The 19,768-nt window shown below is 32.2% G+C and overlaps 1 protein-coding gene across 1 annotated transcript; it reads left to right on the top strand.

Moving 5' to 3' along the window:
- Positions 1-11,196: 11,196 nt before the first annotated feature.
- LOC139859870 (uncharacterized) lies at positions 11,197-11,769 on the top strand. Its single transcript, XM_071848639.1, has one exon. It carries the CDS (start codon positions 11,197-11,199, stop codon positions 11,767-11,769), a length of 573 nt encoding a protein of 190 aa, XP_071704740.1.
- Positions 11,770-19,768: the final 7,999 nt, after the last annotated feature.

Here is a 19,768-nt window from a genome sequence, read left to right as displayed (position 1 = left end):
ATCAAATACGAATAAGGTGTCATTAAGCTTGTTATTGGGTATGACCCGACTTGGATCAAAACATATTAGCCACGTTAATTTAATATGTCTCTCGGGCATATGAAATACCTTCAATCTCCCACTTGCACGAGAAACATAAGAAATTAATGCAAGTGATGGATACAGCCTAACACACCGTCCATCACCCCTAATATGTTATGACTTTGTGCCATTCAATAACATCATCCCTTTCGAGCTCCCTACTCGAACTGATATATGTAGGTGAATCTTTCATTATTTCCTTTCGTCCTAGATGTCATGTTAAATCCAAGAGATACAGAGTGATCACTCTCTTATAGATTTAACTTTTCAGGCCTTAGACATCACCCCTAATAAGAGGGACAAATTCCATCTTGACTACATACGTCCTAGATATACACCTTGTAATATACCTGAGTTCTTCCTTATGTACTACCATGTTTCAGAATAGCGAAGGAAAGAATCAAGACACAGTACTTGGTGAATATCCGAACCCAATATGTATCTCAGGTCAGAGGATACAATGATATTCGCCTTTACTCAAGATTACATGTGATCAACCACAAAGGCTCTATACAGTAATTCTTGAGAGCGGGTCTTCCAATATTTGTTTCCCACAAATATCTATGAACCTTGGTTGCAACCTTGCCCCACATTCAACCTATGAATGTATACCAATCCGAGTTCATAATAGTCTAAACCTCACACTTGTTCCCACAAATGTGATCGACTACGGAAATTTAGAATAATTGCTTATTCATGGATGAAATATGCAAAATAGGAACATAACTCAAATAAATTAACACCATAGTTATATTAATGAGTTTGAATAATTTCGTTCCGGTACAATACATAAAATAGATCATATCCAATCACTAGAATATCGAAGCCCTAATGCACAAACACGTCCCTCATGTTTTGGCCCATGTAAAAGCTTCGTGAGTGGATCCGCAACATTATGATCTGTATGAACTTTGCGAATACATATCTTTCCTTTTTCAACTTCATCCCTTATGTAGTTGAATCTCCGTTCAATGTGACGAGTCTTTTGATGGGCACGAGGTTCCTTGATTTGAGCAATCGCACCCTCGTTGTCACAAAAGATCTCAAGAGGGTCCTGAATGGAAGGGACCACTCCTAAGTCGTCGATGAATTTCTTCATCCATGCAGCTTCCTGTGCTGCCAATGAGGCGGCAATGTACTCCGACTCTGTAGTGGATAACGCAACAACCTCCTGTTTCGAACTCTTCCAAGAGACCGCACCTCCATTTAATGTAAATACATAACCGGATTGTGATCGAGAATCATCTCGATCAGTTTGGAAGCTCGCGTCCACGTAACCTTTTACAGCGAGTTCCTCCTCACCAGACCCATATATTAGAAACATATCCTTAGTCCTCCTAAGGTATTTCAATATGCTTTTAACAGCAATCCAATGACTATTTCCTGGGTTATTCTGGTATCTGCTTGTCAAGCTTAGAGCGCATGACACATCCGGTCTAGTACATATCATTGCATACATGATAGACCCAATAGCAGATGCGTATGGGACTTTCTTCATTCTCTCTTGTTCATCTTTCGTGGTAGGACACTGAGATGAACTGAGAACGGTTCCCTTTTGAATAGGTACCAAACCTCTCTTAGAGTTTTCCATCTTGAACCTTTTCAAGATTTTATCAATGTATGTACTTTGACTTAAACCTATCAATCTCTTGGATCTATTCCTATAGATCCCTATCCCCAATATGTATTGTGCATCTCCAAGATCCTTAATGGAGAAGCAACTCTTTAACCAAGTTTTGACTCCTTGCATTGTGGTAATATCATTCCCAAATAATAATATATCATCCACATATAGTACAAGAAACATGATAGTACTCCCACTAGCTTTCTTATATACACAAGCTTCATCACCATTTTTAATGAAGCCAAATTTCTCGGCTTCCTCATTAAAACGATGATTCCACATTCTAGATGCTTGTTTCAATCCGTAGATTGACTTCTTTAACTTGCATACCCTTTTAGGATATTTTGGATCAACAAAACCTTCAGGCTGGACCATATAGACATCTTCCATAAGATATCCATTTAGGAAAGCGGTTTTGACATCCATTTGCCATATTTCATAGTCGTAGTGAGCAGCAATGGCAAATAATATCCTAATAGACTTTAGCATTGCCACTGGCGAGAAAGTTTCATCATAATCAACCCCTTGAGTTTGAGTGAAACCTTTTGCTACAAGTCTAGCTTTATATGTATCCAAGTTTCCATGTATGTCGGTTTTCTTCTTGAAAAGCCATTTGCAATCAACTAGCTTAGAGCTAGGAGGTTGCTCAACAAGTTCCCACACTTGGTTTTCATACATGGATTGCATCTCGACGTTCATGGCTTCCTGCCATTTATCTTTATCAATCCTTGATAAAGCATCTTGGTAGTTTGTTGGTTCATCCAAATCAACCGTATAGCAACCATCTATGAGAAACCCATATCTCTCAGGAGGATTGCTAATCCTACCAGATCTACGAATGTCTTGTGTATTTTGATCATCCATTTGATCACTATCAACATTTTCATGTTGAGTGCTAGTGTCAACCAATTGTGTATCATCTACTTGATCTTGAACCTCTTCAAGATCTATCTTCCTTTCACTATTTCCTTCCATTAGGAACTTAGTTTCAAGGAATTCCGCCTTCCGAGCAACAAATACATTCTGCTCGGATGGATCATAGAAATAGTATCCCATATCATCCTTGGGATATCCTATGAAGATACACTTCGTGGATCGAGCATTCAACTTATTAGGGACGTAACGCTTAGGATAAGCTTCACATCCCCATACCTTTAAGTATGATAGAGATGGAGGTTTACCAAACCACATCTCGTGAGGAGTTCGTTCCACTTTCTTGGTTGGGGCCATATTTAAAATACGAGCCACGGAGCTTAGACAATAACCCCAAAATGATAGAGGTAACGAGCTTCTTGCCATCATAAATCGAACCATATCCATTAGGGTTCGGTTCCTCCTTTCGGAAACTCCATTAAGTTGGGGTGTTCCGAGTGGAGTAAGTTGTGAGATAATCCCACAACTCCTAAGATGATCTTGGAAGGCATCGCTTAGGTATTCACCTCCTCTATCGGTACGAAGTACCTTAATTGTCCTATTGAGTTGATTTTGTACTTCGTTTTGATATTCTTTGAATGCTTCAAACGTTTCGTCCTTGTGTCTTAATAAGTAGACATATCCGAAACGACTAAAGTCATCAATGAAAGTAACAAAGTATCTTTCACCATTCCTAGTCATGGGTTTAAAGGGTCCACATACATCCGAATGTATTAATCCCAATAAATCTTTAGCCCTTTCATAAGTCCCTTTGAAAGGTGCTTTAGTCATCTTGCCTTGTAAACAAGATTCACATACATCAAACGAATCCATTTCATTTGATTTCAAAAGTCCATTCTTTTGAAGTGTATGCATTCGGTTCTTGTTTATGTGACCAAGGCGACAATGCCATAAGTAGGAATCACTCAAATCCCTTTTGAGTTTCTTGGTGCTTGTATGGTACATTGAGCTACTAGATGATGTGTCATCATGAACCAATTCATAAATTCCATTTGAAGGTGAAGCCTTGAAATAGAATACATTATCTAAATAAATATGGATATCATCATTAACAAAATTAAGATTAAAACCACATTGTTTCAAACGGGAAATGGAAATAATGTTTCGACATAAATCGGGTGCATACAAAACATCTTTCAAAATAAGTTCCAAACCACTTGGAAGCTTTAACATAAAGTCTCCTTGAGCCTTCACTTGCACTTTGGCTCCATTACCCATGTAGAGACTTGATGTTCCCGTTTGCTTGCTACTTCTTTTGAACCCCTGCAATGAATTGCAAATCTGAGTTCCACATCCAGTGTCTAATACCCATGTATTAGAAGAAGTAATACTAAGCTCTATATATACCATATATATATTACCTGAGGTTTGCCCTGCATCCCTCTTGTACTTCAACTCCTTAAGATAAACCGGACAGTTTCGTTTCCAATGACCCATCTCACCGCAACCGAAACATGGGTCTTCCTTGGGGTTTGCCTTCTCGGCTACCTTTTGCTTCTTAGCCTTGTTGATGGTTGGGGTAACCATCTTCCCCTTCCCTTTGCCTTGATGGGCGGGTCCTTTTCTCTTAGCCACCTTTGGCTTAGAGGTGTTACCTTTGGACCCACTTTGATCGATTGCTAACACGGGTAAAGCCCTTTTACCCATGCTAGTTTCCGCCGTTCTAAGCATACCGTGAAGCTCACCTATGCTCTTATCCATCCCATTCATATTGTAATTAATTACAAATTGATCAAACCTTTTTGATAGGGAGTTAAGGATAAGATCGGTGGCTAACTCATTAGATATGTTTAGGTTAAGACGGTTAGCACGATCGATAAGGCTTTTCATCTTAAGTACATAAGATGAAACTGATTGGGTATCGTCCATACGACAAGCATGTAGCGCCCTAACCGTTTCGAATCGCTCGACACGCGCTTGTTGAAGGAACATCTCCTTCAATTGCGTTATCATGTCGTATGCACTATGATGCTCGAAATCCTTTTGGAGTTCGGGTATCATAGTCCCAAGCATTAAGCATGAGACTTGAAGGGAGTCGTGGCAATACTTATCGTAAGAGGCCATTGCCTCCACATCATTCTCATCCGGTTGATCGGGAATGGGGTCCTCAAGCACATACATTTTATCCTCTTGTTTGAGGACAATCCGAAGATTGCGGAACCAATCCATAAAGTTTGTATGGTTGAGTTTGTCTTTCTCTAAGAGAGACCTTAATGATAGGTGGTTTAGATTAAGTGGTGCATTTGGAATGTTGTTGTTGTTATTGGCGGCCATCTACAAAATTAACAAAGTTCGTTTAAGTATCGATTTTAATTTAACATTCAATACCCTTTAAATCAAATTGAATTATTAAATTCTAGAATCCAACGGTAAACCAAATTTCGGTTAGGTGACCTTTATCCCGCAATTTGATTTAGCTAGGTAGTCAATAAATGACAATTGCAATCCATTTGCAACTTCTAGAGTATGGGATCATGCAATCCTTTTGCATGGCATATTTATCCCATCAACGCCTATTTGTTCTTCATGCTTCGGTGACCCTAAGTTCATGATTCCCAAATCAAGTCGTCCTACTTGTATAGACTTGTAAATTTAACATACATGTGGTTAGGTGACCTTTATCCCACAAGCATGCGAAATTTACCTTAATCATATTAGTTTGCTCATAACGGTTAGGTGACCTTTATCCCATCATGAGTTCCCTAATACTTTTAAGTGTCACACAATAGGATGGCGTTAAACTTGTTTACCTTGTTAGTGAAAGGGATTTTGAGTTTTCGTTAATTCTAGTTTGAGAAAACTTTTGCACCATACACCAACATGCATTTAGTGTATGGTTTATTTGAAAATCCATTTTCATGTTATGTAATAAAGCCAATTTTATTACATTGATATAAACCATTTTATCATGTTCTTAATAACCGATTATTAATGTCCTTTTAGCCGTTTTTAATTTAACCATTTAAATTGACGTTTTGCATGTCGTTAATAATGTCAATTTTAACCAATTTAAATTGCCATTTTAGTTTGTTGTTAACTTGTGTGATTAACTTGTAGCATACAAACATACAATCCACATAATCATACAAAACAACCACGCATGCAAAATCATATGTTCACAATCAAGCCATTTTTGGTAGACATTTGTTTAGCCGAAAACAAATGCCACCGGTTAAGGGTAATAACACAAAGTAGGAGATTTTAAAATCTCCCACTTAATCTTGCATCCAAATGCTTCTTCATGTGTTCTTCCAGTCTTCATCATCTTCATCATTTTACAAAATATATCCTAATACATTTTGTCTAGAAAATGAAATACAACCTAATCTATTTTACATACCAAATATAAAATAAATTACATAACCAAATGAATATTATTACAAACCAATTGAATAATTATTACATGCCTTTTGAATGAATGATAATACATACCAAATGAATCATAAATCAACCAAACACACATGCATGCAACACAAGGTCAAGGCTAGGATTGTGAACATTACATACAACCAAAATTAGACCAAATGGAAGAACCCAAAAACCCATTTTGGGTCTCCTTAAATTCGGCCTAAATACCAAACCCACCCAAACCCTTAAATTTTTGCATTTTACTTACATGCATGTTCATAAAATGCAAAATATAGTGGGTTTAACATATCATCTCGAAGCATATTTCATCAACCTCGGCTCTAGATACCATTGTTGGGTTTTAACAAGTTTCATAATACTTAAAACATTTTAAGAAACGAATTAAAGCGGAAGCATGTTAGTATTACCATTTAAAACTTGTATATCTTTAACCAATTAAAGTTAAAACCCAATTAGGATCAAGTTGTGATATATACTTACAAACTACAAGATAGTAAGGAGGTTATACCTATTCCAAGCTAGGTAATGAATGATGAAGATGATGATGATGAATGGAGCTCCAAAACTATGAAACCTCAAGTTGTTATACCCCAAACTTTGCACCAACACCTTGTACTTTTGGTTAGGATTTAATGACACTTGAAATCTTGCTTAAAAAAAAAAATTAGAACCCCTTTGTTGCTCAAAAAAGGCCACGGCCAGCTTGGGAGAAAAAGGGAGTGCAGAAATTTTTTTTCTTTACTTGATATGTTTGAATGCTTGTCCCTTTCCAATAGTCAAGAGTTGCATGTATATGGGAATGGAATTTTCTCCTTTCAAGAAGGAATCCTAGCATGTGAACATAAGTCCCAATGCCACTTCTAATTATTTTATAAAATTAGTTTTATAAAAGTTAGATTTTATAAAAACTAATTTACAAAACTTCCATTTAATTTTATGTACATTTTTATTATATAAAACCCATTTATATAAAATGTAACATAAATTTATTAATTATTTAACCTATAAATAATTAAATCCAAATTATATAAATTATATATATACACATCAAGTAATATTTAAGAAAACCATTTTTCTTAAAGTTCAAGTGTCGCGTATTTGATCAATGAACCAATCGTTAAAATCAAATACGAATAAGGTGTCAGTAAGCTTGTTATTGGGTATGACCCGACTTGGATCAAAACATATTAGCCACATTAATTTAATATGTCTCTCGGGCATATGAAATACCTTCAGTTTTTACATATGTAGTTCATTGTTAATATACTTAATGATATGTTTAATTATCATAATATAATGTTAACTATATATATAACCATATATATGTCATCATATAGTTTTTACAAGTTTTAACGTTCGTGAATCACCGGTCAACTTGGGTGGTCAATTGTCTATATGAAACCTATTTCAATTAATCAAGTCTTAACAAGTTTGATTGCTTAACATGTTGGAAACATTTAATCATGTAAATATCAATCTCAATTAATATATATAAACATGGAAAAGTTCGGGTCACTACACCATCACAATTTCCTTCCTAGAACATTAACAATGTTCATTCCCAAATTCATATCTGTGAATTCTGGACCATTACAAGCGGTGCTTAATCGCAAGAAGAAGAAACGAAAGGACAAAACTCCGAAATAGAAATTGGGGTATAAATTGCAGCAAATAAAAGAGAGCATTAACTGTGAATGATAATGATTATAGAAGACAGAAGCAGATACTATGAAATATAAGGGAACATATAAATCCCAACGACAAACCAGAAATTATAAACCATATATATCGATGCATATAGCAATATAAAGACACGGGAGAACTAGAAACACTATAAACCCAAGAGTATAGTAGAAGTAAATAGATTCTTCCGGCGGTAGATGAAAAAGAAGGATGACCGATATGAAAGTTAGAAGTATATCGAGAATCAGAACTGGATGGAGCATATTGATGAATACTTTAAAATATGAGTTGAGGGGGAAAGAATAGAAGGTGATGAAACATGACTAGGAACTTAGAAATCAACAGATTTAACTCACACAATGGCGGAATAAGTGAATCAAACCCTCTAGTGAATAGGTTAAGTTTTTTTTTTGATTAATTTAGTCAAACCACAACTAAATCAAGTGTGATTAGATCAACACCTAGAGCTATTATTCACCACCTGGGTGATTTGGACTGAGAGAGAATCGAAGGAGCTCACTAGATCTGAGTGTGTGTAACAAATGAGAGACTTAACCTAAAATGAAGAACATAAGACTTTATATACCCCTGCTGTTGACTCACCTATACGATTCATTCATCACACGTACGAGTTGGCTTCATTAGTCGTACGGGTGATCACTAACTCGTGTCTTCTCATTTAGTTTGTAATTGTGACTTAGCTCAGCATCAACCGTGCGTATGAGCCTGTCAGCTGTACTAGTGAGGCTTCACTCGTACGTCTGACTAAGTCTAACATAGTTAAACATCTAAATCTCATTCCTGCAATTCCTGTAACCACATACAAACACGGATAGGATAATAACGAGCAATCATGGTGGCCTGTAAACTGTTGTACCTGCAATGGACGCGGGTAGATGTCTAGGAACTTGCATAAAATGCATCAACAGAAGGTGTGAGTTGTAAGGAAACGAAGGAGGTGAATTTATAAGAAAATCTCTGACAGAACAATTAAAATGGAAGATCGCATTTAAAGCGGATCCTAATTCCCTTGATTACCGGAGAGTCAAATCTTATTAAGAAGATTTTCTTCAAATCCCTTGAAATCTGGGAATCAATCATATCTACGTCAAATGATAAGATGAATCTACACTTACTCATTTCACTCTTCTATGTTAGCTTCATTCGTACTCTTCATATAAATGGATTGTTTATCCAAATTATTCACTGATGATAAAACTCTAATTTTCAGCCCGTATGCATCATGAAAACATACTTATTATCATTCACGACCTTTCCACTCAAATTTTGGGACGAAATTTCTTTAACGGGTAGGTACTGTGACAACCCGGAAATTTCCAACCAAATTTAAACTTTAATCTTTATATGTTTCCGACACGATAAGCAATATTTGTTAAGTTAAATTGCAAGAATTTTAAACTATGTTCATACATTCATTCAACCTCGACCATGTTCCAACGATTCACGAACCATTAAACGAATATGATTATATATGTATATGTGTATATATATTATAACTTGAAACGTAAACAAAATATTAGATTAAATACTTTATATGATTGTATCTGTTTCAAAATATTTATCAATGGAATTAGAAGATAAGATCAAATGATTGAATTATCAGATATATTGAATTATGATTATAAGTCTCTGTTGAAAGGCCCATGTTGATTTGAGAAATCTTTCCGTTTTAACAATATTCGAAAAATGGTAAAGTGATTTATAAATAAGAACAAATTGTCAATCATTGAGAACTAGACAAAGGATAGTGGAAGATTGAATCTCATAAAGACTCGATTGATCTATTTAGTTTCAAAAGTACAAAAATGTTTTCAGTTTAAAAAGAATTTTATTATTAAAACGTATATAACTTTTATAAATATCTAGAACCACTTTTGACAACTCATTACTTAACTAGTATGATAAAGATAACGATATTTATATTTTATTTTATTAAATATATATAACGATTTAAATTAATATTATATATTTATACGCGTATTATACGTACATAGTTTTATACTTTTACTATATTTAAACTTTACCTTTACTTTATTTTTACTTTACTTTAACTTTAATAATTCACTTTAATAATTCATACTTTAATAATTCACTTTAATAATTCATACTTTAATAATTCACTTTAATAATTCATACTTTAATAATTCACTTTAATAATTCATACTTTAATAATTCACTTTAATAATTCATACTTTAATAATTCACTTTAATAATTCAAAAATCTATTATAAATAGAATTCAATAGGTTTCATTATTTCATAGAAACTTGAAAATATTTTTCTCTAAACTCTCTCAATCGATTTACATATATATATTTACTCCGTATTATTTCAAGATATTATTAGTATACATAAAATATTACGATGGAGTGCTGTCCGAGTGATTTCGAAATTGTTTTTCGAGTAGGATAGGATTAAGGAAATTATGGGTTATAGCTATGGAGGTGATTGAGTATGGTTCATGGGTATGCTCGTGAGGTCAATATAGTGTTTATCATTTTCGTTGCGTCTACGTATCTTTCCTGCAATATTGAATCTCAATATTGATATGTGAGTACTCATAATTTAACTTTTACATACTAATAGTGTATCTCTGACTAGTGCTCGAGTATTTAGGATTATGCATGCTGTACTTTTGATATTTCCCTTAGACAGGTTAGGTTGAATATTGAATTAGTTACACTTGCGGTTGAGATAAGGTATAAGATATGCATGTCCTTGGAAAGCTAGCGAAAAATTAAGGACTTTTCCTTTAGATATCGAATGGTTTCGATGAACGGATTAGAAGTTATAATCAATTGAATTTTCGATATTTTTATTAAAAATGATTATTATTATCGTCGTTTTTATCGTCGTTCTAGTTTTATCTTATTATTATCATTATTATTATCTTTATCAATAAAAGGGATTTATCATTAAAAATTGTTATTTTTTTTATTATTACTATCGTTATTATCGTTAAAGTTATAATTAGTATTATTATAATTATTAACCAATTATTATTATTATTATTACTAGTATTATTATTATTATTATCATTATTAATATATATATCATTATTTAAAAATGGATATTGTCATTGTTATTATTATTACTATATTATCATTAAGATAATTATTAGTATTATCGTTAAAAATGTTACAGTAACTATCATTATTAATATTAGTGTAATTAAAACAAATATTTGTAACACCTAATTATTTTGATTACTATTATTATCATTATTATGAACACGATATAAAAGAAGATTAAAAGCTATTAAACGAAACGATTAGGAAATAATGAGTAAGAGTATCATGATGAAATTAAAATATTATAAGATATTGATTTAGATAAAATTATCATTCTTATTATTTTTATCATTACTATTATTATTAAAAATATCGTTAGTATTAAAGCTATCATTTTAACAAAAATTATCATTTTAATAGAAATGTCATTGTTATTATAAAATATCATTAAGTTTTGGCAGATTACCTCGCAGAAATGACGGGTGAATTAGAGGTAATCCATGAAAGAACGCAATTAACGCCACCTTCGCATGAGATCTGGGATTTATATACAGACGGTGCCTCATGTATTGAAGGGGCAGGTGCGGGGCTAGTGTTGACAAATTCAAGTGGCGAAGAGCACACGTACGCATTGCGCTTTAATTTTGATGTGACAAACAATGAGGCTGAATATGAAGCGTTGCTTGCGGGATTGAATTTGGCACGTAAGATGAATATAACGCAGCTGCGCGCATATGTTGATTCACAACTGGTGGCAAATCAATTCAATGGCTCTTTTGAAGCACATGAGTTGTCCATGCAGAAGTATTTGAAACTTGTAAAGGAATCTGCAGAAAAGTTTGAGTTCTTTGAATTTTCACAAGTGTTGAGAAGTCAAAATAAAAAAGCAGACGCGTTAAGCAAACTTGCTGCGTTAGCGTTTTCGCACTTTCAAAAACAGGTGTGGGTGGAAGAACTTCCTAATAAGTCCATTGATGGAAATTTATTTGTTGCGGTTATAGAAGAAGTTGGACCAAGTTGGATGGATCCCATTGTCAATTATCTGTGAAATGGTACGTTGCCAGAAGATAAAAAGGAGGCTCGTTTGGTACGCGAAAGAGCACCCATGTATGTACTTGAAAATAATGTGTTATATCGTAAATCATATTTAGGACCATTAATGTGGTGTGTGGGACCCGCAGAAGCTGCAACCAATGTTGAAGAGGTGCATAGTGGATCTTGTGCTCTTCACTCAGGATATAAAACTATTGCTGGCAAGATAATGCGCATGGGCTATTTCTGGCCTACTCTATATCATGATGTTGCGCAAATTGTTAAGCGGTGTAAAAGTTGTCAAAGACATGCACTGCAGAATCGCAAACCACGACATGATATGATTCCAATTGATTCGTCATGGCCATTTTATAAATGGGCCATCGATATTGTGGGACCCTTTCCACCAGGTGCAGGAAATGTAAAGTTCCTGATTGTAGCTATTGATTATTTCACTAAATGGGTGGAGGCAAAGGCCTTACGCACAATAACTGGTGTGCAAGTGCGGAATTTTTTATGGGAATACATTGTATGTAGATTTGGAGCGCAGATTGCGAAAGATCCATTTTTAAGTTGGTGTGCGGAACTAAATATAATTCAAAGATTTACATCTGTGGCACATCCGCAAACAAATGGATTGTGTGAAGTCACTAACCGCGACATTGTTAGCGGTATTAAAAAACGTTTGAGTGAAAAGCGGAATGGATGGGTTGATGAACTTTCAAATGTACTAAGGGCTCATCGCACTACTTTCAAGAAAAGTACAGGCGAAACACCTTTTAGCCTAGTATATGGTTCCGAAGCAATGATCCCCGTAGAAATCTTTGTTGAAACGCACAGAGTTGCTAATTTTGATGAAAGTGTAAATGCGGAAGGCATTTGTGAAAATCTAAATTTCATTGAAGAACGCAGGCTTATGGCCGCAATACGTGAGGCAAATAATAAGCAGCAAATTGCTAAGTATTATAACAAGAAGGTGCACGCGTTAGCCTTTGATGTTGGAGAATGGGTTTTGCGTAATAATGAAGCAAGTCGTGCTGAGAAACAAGGGAAGTTGGGACCCAATTGGGAGGGACCATACCAGATAGTGGGAATTAATGCAGCAGGCTCTTATAAACTCCAAGACATCGAAGGGCGCAATATACCTAACGCGTGGAATGCTACTTTGTTGAAACTGAAATGTCCCGTTCTTATTGATTAAAAACGTTCCATATTAATTGATTTCGTTGCGAGGTTTTGACCTCTATATGAGACGTTTTTCAAAGACTGCATTCATTTTTAAAACAAACCATAACCTTTATTTCATAAATAAAGGTTTAAAAGCTTTACGTAGATTATCAAATAATGATAATCTAAAATATCCTGTTTACACACGACCATTACATAATGGTTTACAATACAAATATGTTACATCGAAATCAGTTTCTTGAATGCAGTTTTTACACAATATCATTCAAACATGGACTCCAAATCTTGTCCTTATTTTAGTATGCAACAGCGGAAGCTCTTAGTATTCACCTGAGAATAAACATGCTTTAAACGTCAACAAAAATGTTGGTGAGTTATAGGTTTAACCTATATATATCACCTCGTAACAATAGACCACAAGATTTCATATTTCAATACACATCCCATACATAGAGATAAAAATCATTCATATGGTGAACACCTGGTAACCGAGACTAACAAGATGCATATATAAGAATATCCCCATCATTCCGGGACACCCTTCGGATATGATATAAATTTCGAAGTACTAAAGCATCCGGTACTTTGGATGGGGTTTGTTAGGCCCAATAGATCTATCTTTAGGATTCGCGTCAATTAGGGTGTCTGTTCCCTAATTCTTAGATTACCAGACTTAATAAAAAGGGGCATATTCGATTTCAATAATTCAACCATAGAATGTAGTTTCACGTACTTGTGTCTATTTTGTAAATCATTTATAAAACCTGCATGTATTCTCATCCCAAAAATATTAGATTTTAAAAGTGGGACTATAACTCACTTTCACAGATTTTTACTTCGTCGGGAAGTAAGACTTGGCCACTGGTTGATTCACGAACCTATAACAATATATACATATATATCAAAGTATGTTCAAAATATATTTACAACACTTTTAATATATTTTGATGTTTTAAGTTTATTAAGTCAGCTGTCCTCGTTAGTAACCTACAACTAGTTGTCCACAGTTAGATGTACAGAAATAAATTGATAAATATTATCTTGAATCAATCCACGACCCAGTGTATACGTATCTCAGTATTGATCACAACTCAAACTATATATATTTTGGAATCAACCTCAACCCTGTATAGCTAACTCCAACATTCACATATAGAGTGTCTATGGTTGTTCCGAAATATATATAGATGTGTCGACATGATAGGTCGAAACATTGTATACGTGTCTATGGTATCTCAAGATTACATAATATACAATACAAGTTGATTAAGTTATGGTTGGAATAGATTTGTTACCAATTTTCACGTAGCTAAAATGAGAAAAATTATCCAATCTTGTTTTACCCATAACTTCTTCATTTTAAATCCGTTTTGAGTGAATCAAATTGCTATGGTTTCATATTGAACTCTATTTTATGAATCTAAACAGAAAAAGTATAGGTTTATAGTCAGAAAAATAAGTTACAAGTCGTTTTTGTAAAGGTAGTCATTTCAGTCGAAAGAACGACGTCTAGATGACCATTTTAGAAAACATACTTCCACTTTGAGTTTAACCATAATTTTTGGATATAGTTTCATGTTCATAATAAAAATCATTTTCTCAGAATAACAACTTTTAAATCAAAGTTTATCATAGTTTTTAATTAACTAACCCAAAACAGCCCGCGGTGTTACTACGACGGCGTAAATCCGGTTTTACGGTGTTTTTCGTGTTTCCAGGTTTTAAATCATTAAGTTAGCATATCATATAGATATAGAACATGTGTTTAGTTGATTTTAAAAGTCAAGTTAGAAGGATTAACTTTTGTTTGCGAACAAGTTTAGAATTAACTAAACTATGTTCTAGTGATTACAAGTTTAAACCTTCGAATAAGATAGCTTTATATGTATGAATCGAATGATGTTATGAACATCATTACTACCTTAATTTCCTTGGATAAACCTACTGGAAAAGAGAAAAATGGATCTAGCTTCAATGGATCCTTGGATGGCTTGAAGTTCTTGAAGCAGAATCATGACACGAAAACAAGTTCAAGTAAGATCATCACTTGAAATAAGATTGTTATAGTTATAGAAATTGAACCAAAGTTTGAATATGATTATTACCTTGTATTAGAATGATAACCTACTGTAAGAAACAAAGATTTCTTGAGGTTGGATGATCACCTTACAAGATTGGAAGTGAGCTAGCAAACTTGAAAGTATTCTTGATTTTATGAAACTAGAACTTTTGGAATTTATGAAGAACACTTAGAACTTGAAGATAGAACTTGAGAGAGATTAATTAGATGAAGAAAATTGTAGAATGAAAGTGTTTGTAGGTGTTTTTGGTCGTTGGTGTATGGATTAGATATAAAGGATATGTAATTTTGTTTTCATGTAAATAAGTCATGAATGATTACTCATATTTTTGTAATTTTATGAGATATTTCATGCTAGTTGCCAAATGATGGTTCCCACATATGTTAGGTGACTCACATGGGCTGCTAAGAGCTGATCATTGGAGTGTATATACCAATAGTACATACATCTAAAAGCTGTGTATTGTACGAGTACGAATACGGGTGCATACGAGTAGAATTGTTGATGAAACTGAACGAGGATGTAATTGTAAGCATTTTTGTTAAGTAGAAGTATTTTGATAAGTGTATTGAAGTCTTTCAAAAGTGTATAAATACATATTAAAACACTACATGTATATACATTTTAACTGAGTCGTTAAGTCATCGTTAGTCGTTACATGTAAATGTTGTTTTGAAACCTTTAGGTTAACGATCTTGTTAAATGTTGTTAACCCAATGTTTATAATATCAAAAGAGATTTTAAATTATTATATTATCATAATATTATGATGTACGAATATCTCTTAATATGATATATATACATTAAATGTCGTTACAACGATAATCGTTACATATATGTCTCGTTTCAAAATCATTAAGTTAGTAGTCTTGTTTTTACATATGTAGTTCATTGTTAATATACTTAATGATATGTTTAATTATCATAATATAATGTTAACTATATATATAACCATATATATGTCATCATATAGTTTTTACAAGTTTTAACGTTCGTGAATCACCGGTCAACTTGGGTGGTCAATTGTCTATATGAAACCTATTTCAATTAATCAAGTCTTAACAAGTTTGATTGCTTAACATGTTGGAAACATTTAATCATATAAATATCACTCTCAATTAATATATATAAACATGGAAAAGTTCGGGTCACTACAGTACCTACCCGTTAAATAAATTTCGTCCCGAAATTTTAAGCTGTTGAAGGTGTTGACGAATCTTCTGGAAATAGATGCGGGTATTTCTTCTTCATCTGATCTTCACGCTCCCAGGTGAACTCGGGTCCTCTACGAGCATTCCATCGAACCTTAACAATTGGTATCTTGTTTTGCTTAAGTCTTTTAACCTCACGATCCATTATTTCGACGGGTTCTTCGATGAATTGAAGTTTTTCGTTGATTTGGATTTCATCTAACGGAATAGTGAGATCTTCTTTAGCAAAACATTTCTTCAAATTCGAGACGTGGAAAGTGAAAGGACCCGTTCATATACATTGTAAACGATTCACAATAGTTGATTACATTGCGAGGTATTTGACCTCTATATGATACATTTTACAAACATTGCATTCGTTTTTAAAAGACAATCTTTCTTTACATCGAAAATTGACAGGCATGCATACCATTTCATAATATCCACTATCCAACTATAAATTGATTTAATAATAATCTTTGATGAACTCAATGACTCGAATGCAACGTTCTTTGAAATATGCTATGAAAGACTCCAAGTAATATCTTTAAAATGAGCAAATGCACAGCGGAAGATTTCTTTAACACCTGAGAATAAACATGCTTTAAAGTGTCAACCAAAAGGTTGGTGAGTTCATTAGTTTATCATAATCATTTATTTCCATCATTTTAATAGACCACAAGAATTTCATTTCCAGTTCTCATAAATATACGTCTCATGCATAGAGACAAAAATAATCATTCATATGGTGAACACCTGGTAACCGACGTTAACTAAATACATATAAGAATATCCCCTATCATTCCGGGATCCTCCTTCGGACATGATATAAATTTCGAAGTACTAAAGCATCCGGTACTTTGGATGGGGTTTGTTAGGCCCAATAGATCTATCTTTAGAGTTCGCGTCAATTAGGGTGTCTGTTCCCTAATTCTTAGATTACCAGACTTAATACAAAGGGGCATATTCGATTTTGATCATTCAACCATATAATGTAGTTTTGATTATTTGTGTCTATTTCGTAAAAACATTTATAAAAATTGCGCATGTATTCTCAGCTCAAAAATATAAAGGGTAAAAAGGTAAATGAAACTCACGCATATAAATATTGTAAACCAGTTAATAAAGCATTTGCATGTATTCTCAGCCCAAAAATGTAATGAGTAAAAAAGGGCAAATGAAACTCACGCATATAAATATTGTAAAACAGTTAATAAAGCATTTGCATGTATTCTCAGCCCAAAAATGTAATGAGTAAAAAAGGGAGTAAATGAAACTCACCATACTGTATTTCGTAGTAAAAATACATATAACGTCATTGAACAAGTGCAAGGTTGGCCTCGGATTCACGAACCTAAATTAATTATATATATTTATGTGTTGGTCAATATTTGTCTAACAAATTAGGTCAAGTCATAGTGTACCACAATCCTAATGCTCGAGACTAATATGCAAAAGTCAACAAAAGTAAATTTGACACAAAATAATTTCCAAAAATCTATACATGATTAATATATAGTTTAAATATCGTCGTTTTATATTTTTAAATATTTTTAAAAGATTTATTAGAGTAAATAATATAATTTATTTATTAATAAATAAAATTTTATATTAAATTTATATAATAAAATATACTTTTATATATATTAAGTAATAAAATTTATAGGGTTCATTTAATATCATAAAGATAATATGATAGGTATTATTAAAGTAAGTTATTACACGTAGTAAAATATATTTGTATCACATATTTATTTCATAAAATAATATCTATAATGATAGTAAGTAAAAGTTGTATTATTTTGTAATAATAATTATTATTATAAAAATATCAATATTTATAATTACTAAGATGACATTATGATAAAACGATAATTCTAATTATGATAACTTTAATATTTACGATAATTTTTAATATTATCTTTAAAATAATAATTCTATTTAAAATAATTATAATAATGATATTTTATAGTAACAATGACATTTCTATTAAAATGATAATTTTTGTTAAAATGATAGTTTTAATACTAACGATACTTTTAATAATAATAGTAATGATAAAAATAATAAGAACGATAATTTTATCTAAATCAATATCTTATAATATTTTAATTTCATCATGATACTCTTACCCATTATTTCCTAATCATTTCGTTTAATAGCTTTAAATCGTCTTTTATATCGTGTTCATAATAATGATAATAATAGTAATCAAAATAATTAGGTGTTACAAATATTTATTTTAATTATACTAATATTAATAATGATAGTTACTATAACATTATTAACGATAATACTAATAATTATCTTAATGATAATATAGTAATAATAATAATAACAATAACAATAACCATTTTTAAATAATGATATATATATTAATAATGATAATAATAATAATAATACCAATAATAATAATAATAATAATAATAATTGGATAATAATAATAATACTAATTATAACTTTAACGATAATAACGATAGTAATAATAAAAAAAATAACAATTTTTAATGATAAATCCCTTTTATTGATAAAGATAATAATAATGATAATAATAAGATAAAACTAGAACGACGATAAAAATGACGATAATAATAATCATTTTTAATAAAAATATCGAAAATTCAATTGATTATAACTTCTAATCTGTTCATCGAAACCATTCGATATCTAAAGGAAAAGTTCTTAATTTTTCGCTAGCTTTCCAAGGACATGCATATCTTATACCTTATCTCAACCGCAAGTGTAACTAATTCAAGATTCAACCTAACCTGTCTAAAGGCAATATCAAAAGTACAAGCATGCATAATCCTAAATACTCGAGCACTAGTCAGGGATACACTATTAGTATATAAAAGTTAAATTATGAGTACTTACGTATCAATATTGAGATTCAATATTGCAGGAAATGTACGTAGACGCAACGGAAATGATAAACACTATATTGACCGCACGAGCATACCCATGAACCATACTCAATCACCTCCATAGCTATAACCCATAATTTTCTTAATCCTATCCCACTCAAAAAATAATTTCGAAATCACTCGGACAGCACTCCGTCGTAATATTTTATGTATACTAATAATATCGTGAAATAATACTGAGTAAATATATATATGTAAATCGATTGAGAGAGTTTAGAGAAAAATATTTTCAAGTTTCTATGAAATAATGAAACCTATTGAATTCTATTTATAATAGATTTTTGAATTATTAAAGTGAATTATTAAAGTATGAATTATTAAAGTGAATTATTAAAGTATGAATTATTAAAGTGAATTATTAAAGTATGAATTATTAAAGTGAATTATTAAAGTATGAATTATTAAAGTGAATTATTAAAGTTAAAGTAAAGTAAAAATAAAGTAAAGGTAAAGTTTAAGTATAGTAAAAGTATAAAACTATGTACGTATAATACGCGTATAAATATATATAATATTAATTTAAATCGTTATATATATTTAATAAAATAAAATATAAATATCGTTATCTTTATCATACTAGTTAAGTAATGAGTTGTCAAAAGTGGTTCTAGATATTTATAAAAGTTATATAC

The sequence above is a fragment of the Rutidosis leptorrhynchoides genome, chromosome 7 (genome assembly GCF_046630445.1).
Source record: "Rutidosis leptorrhynchoides isolate AG116_Rl617_1_P2 chromosome 7, CSIRO_AGI_Rlap_v1, whole genome shotgun sequence".
NCBI lineage: Eukaryota > Viridiplantae > Streptophyta > Magnoliopsida > Asterales > Asteraceae > Rutidosis > Rutidosis leptorrhynchoides.
This window is presented reverse-complemented; position numbering and strand designations above follow the sequence as displayed.

Bases quoted from the DNA above. Each gene is read 5' to 3' on its own strand.
- LOC139859870 (XM_071848639.1), top strand. From the start codon at position 11,197: ATGACGGGTGAATTAGAGGTAATCCATGAAAGAACGCAATTAACGCCA.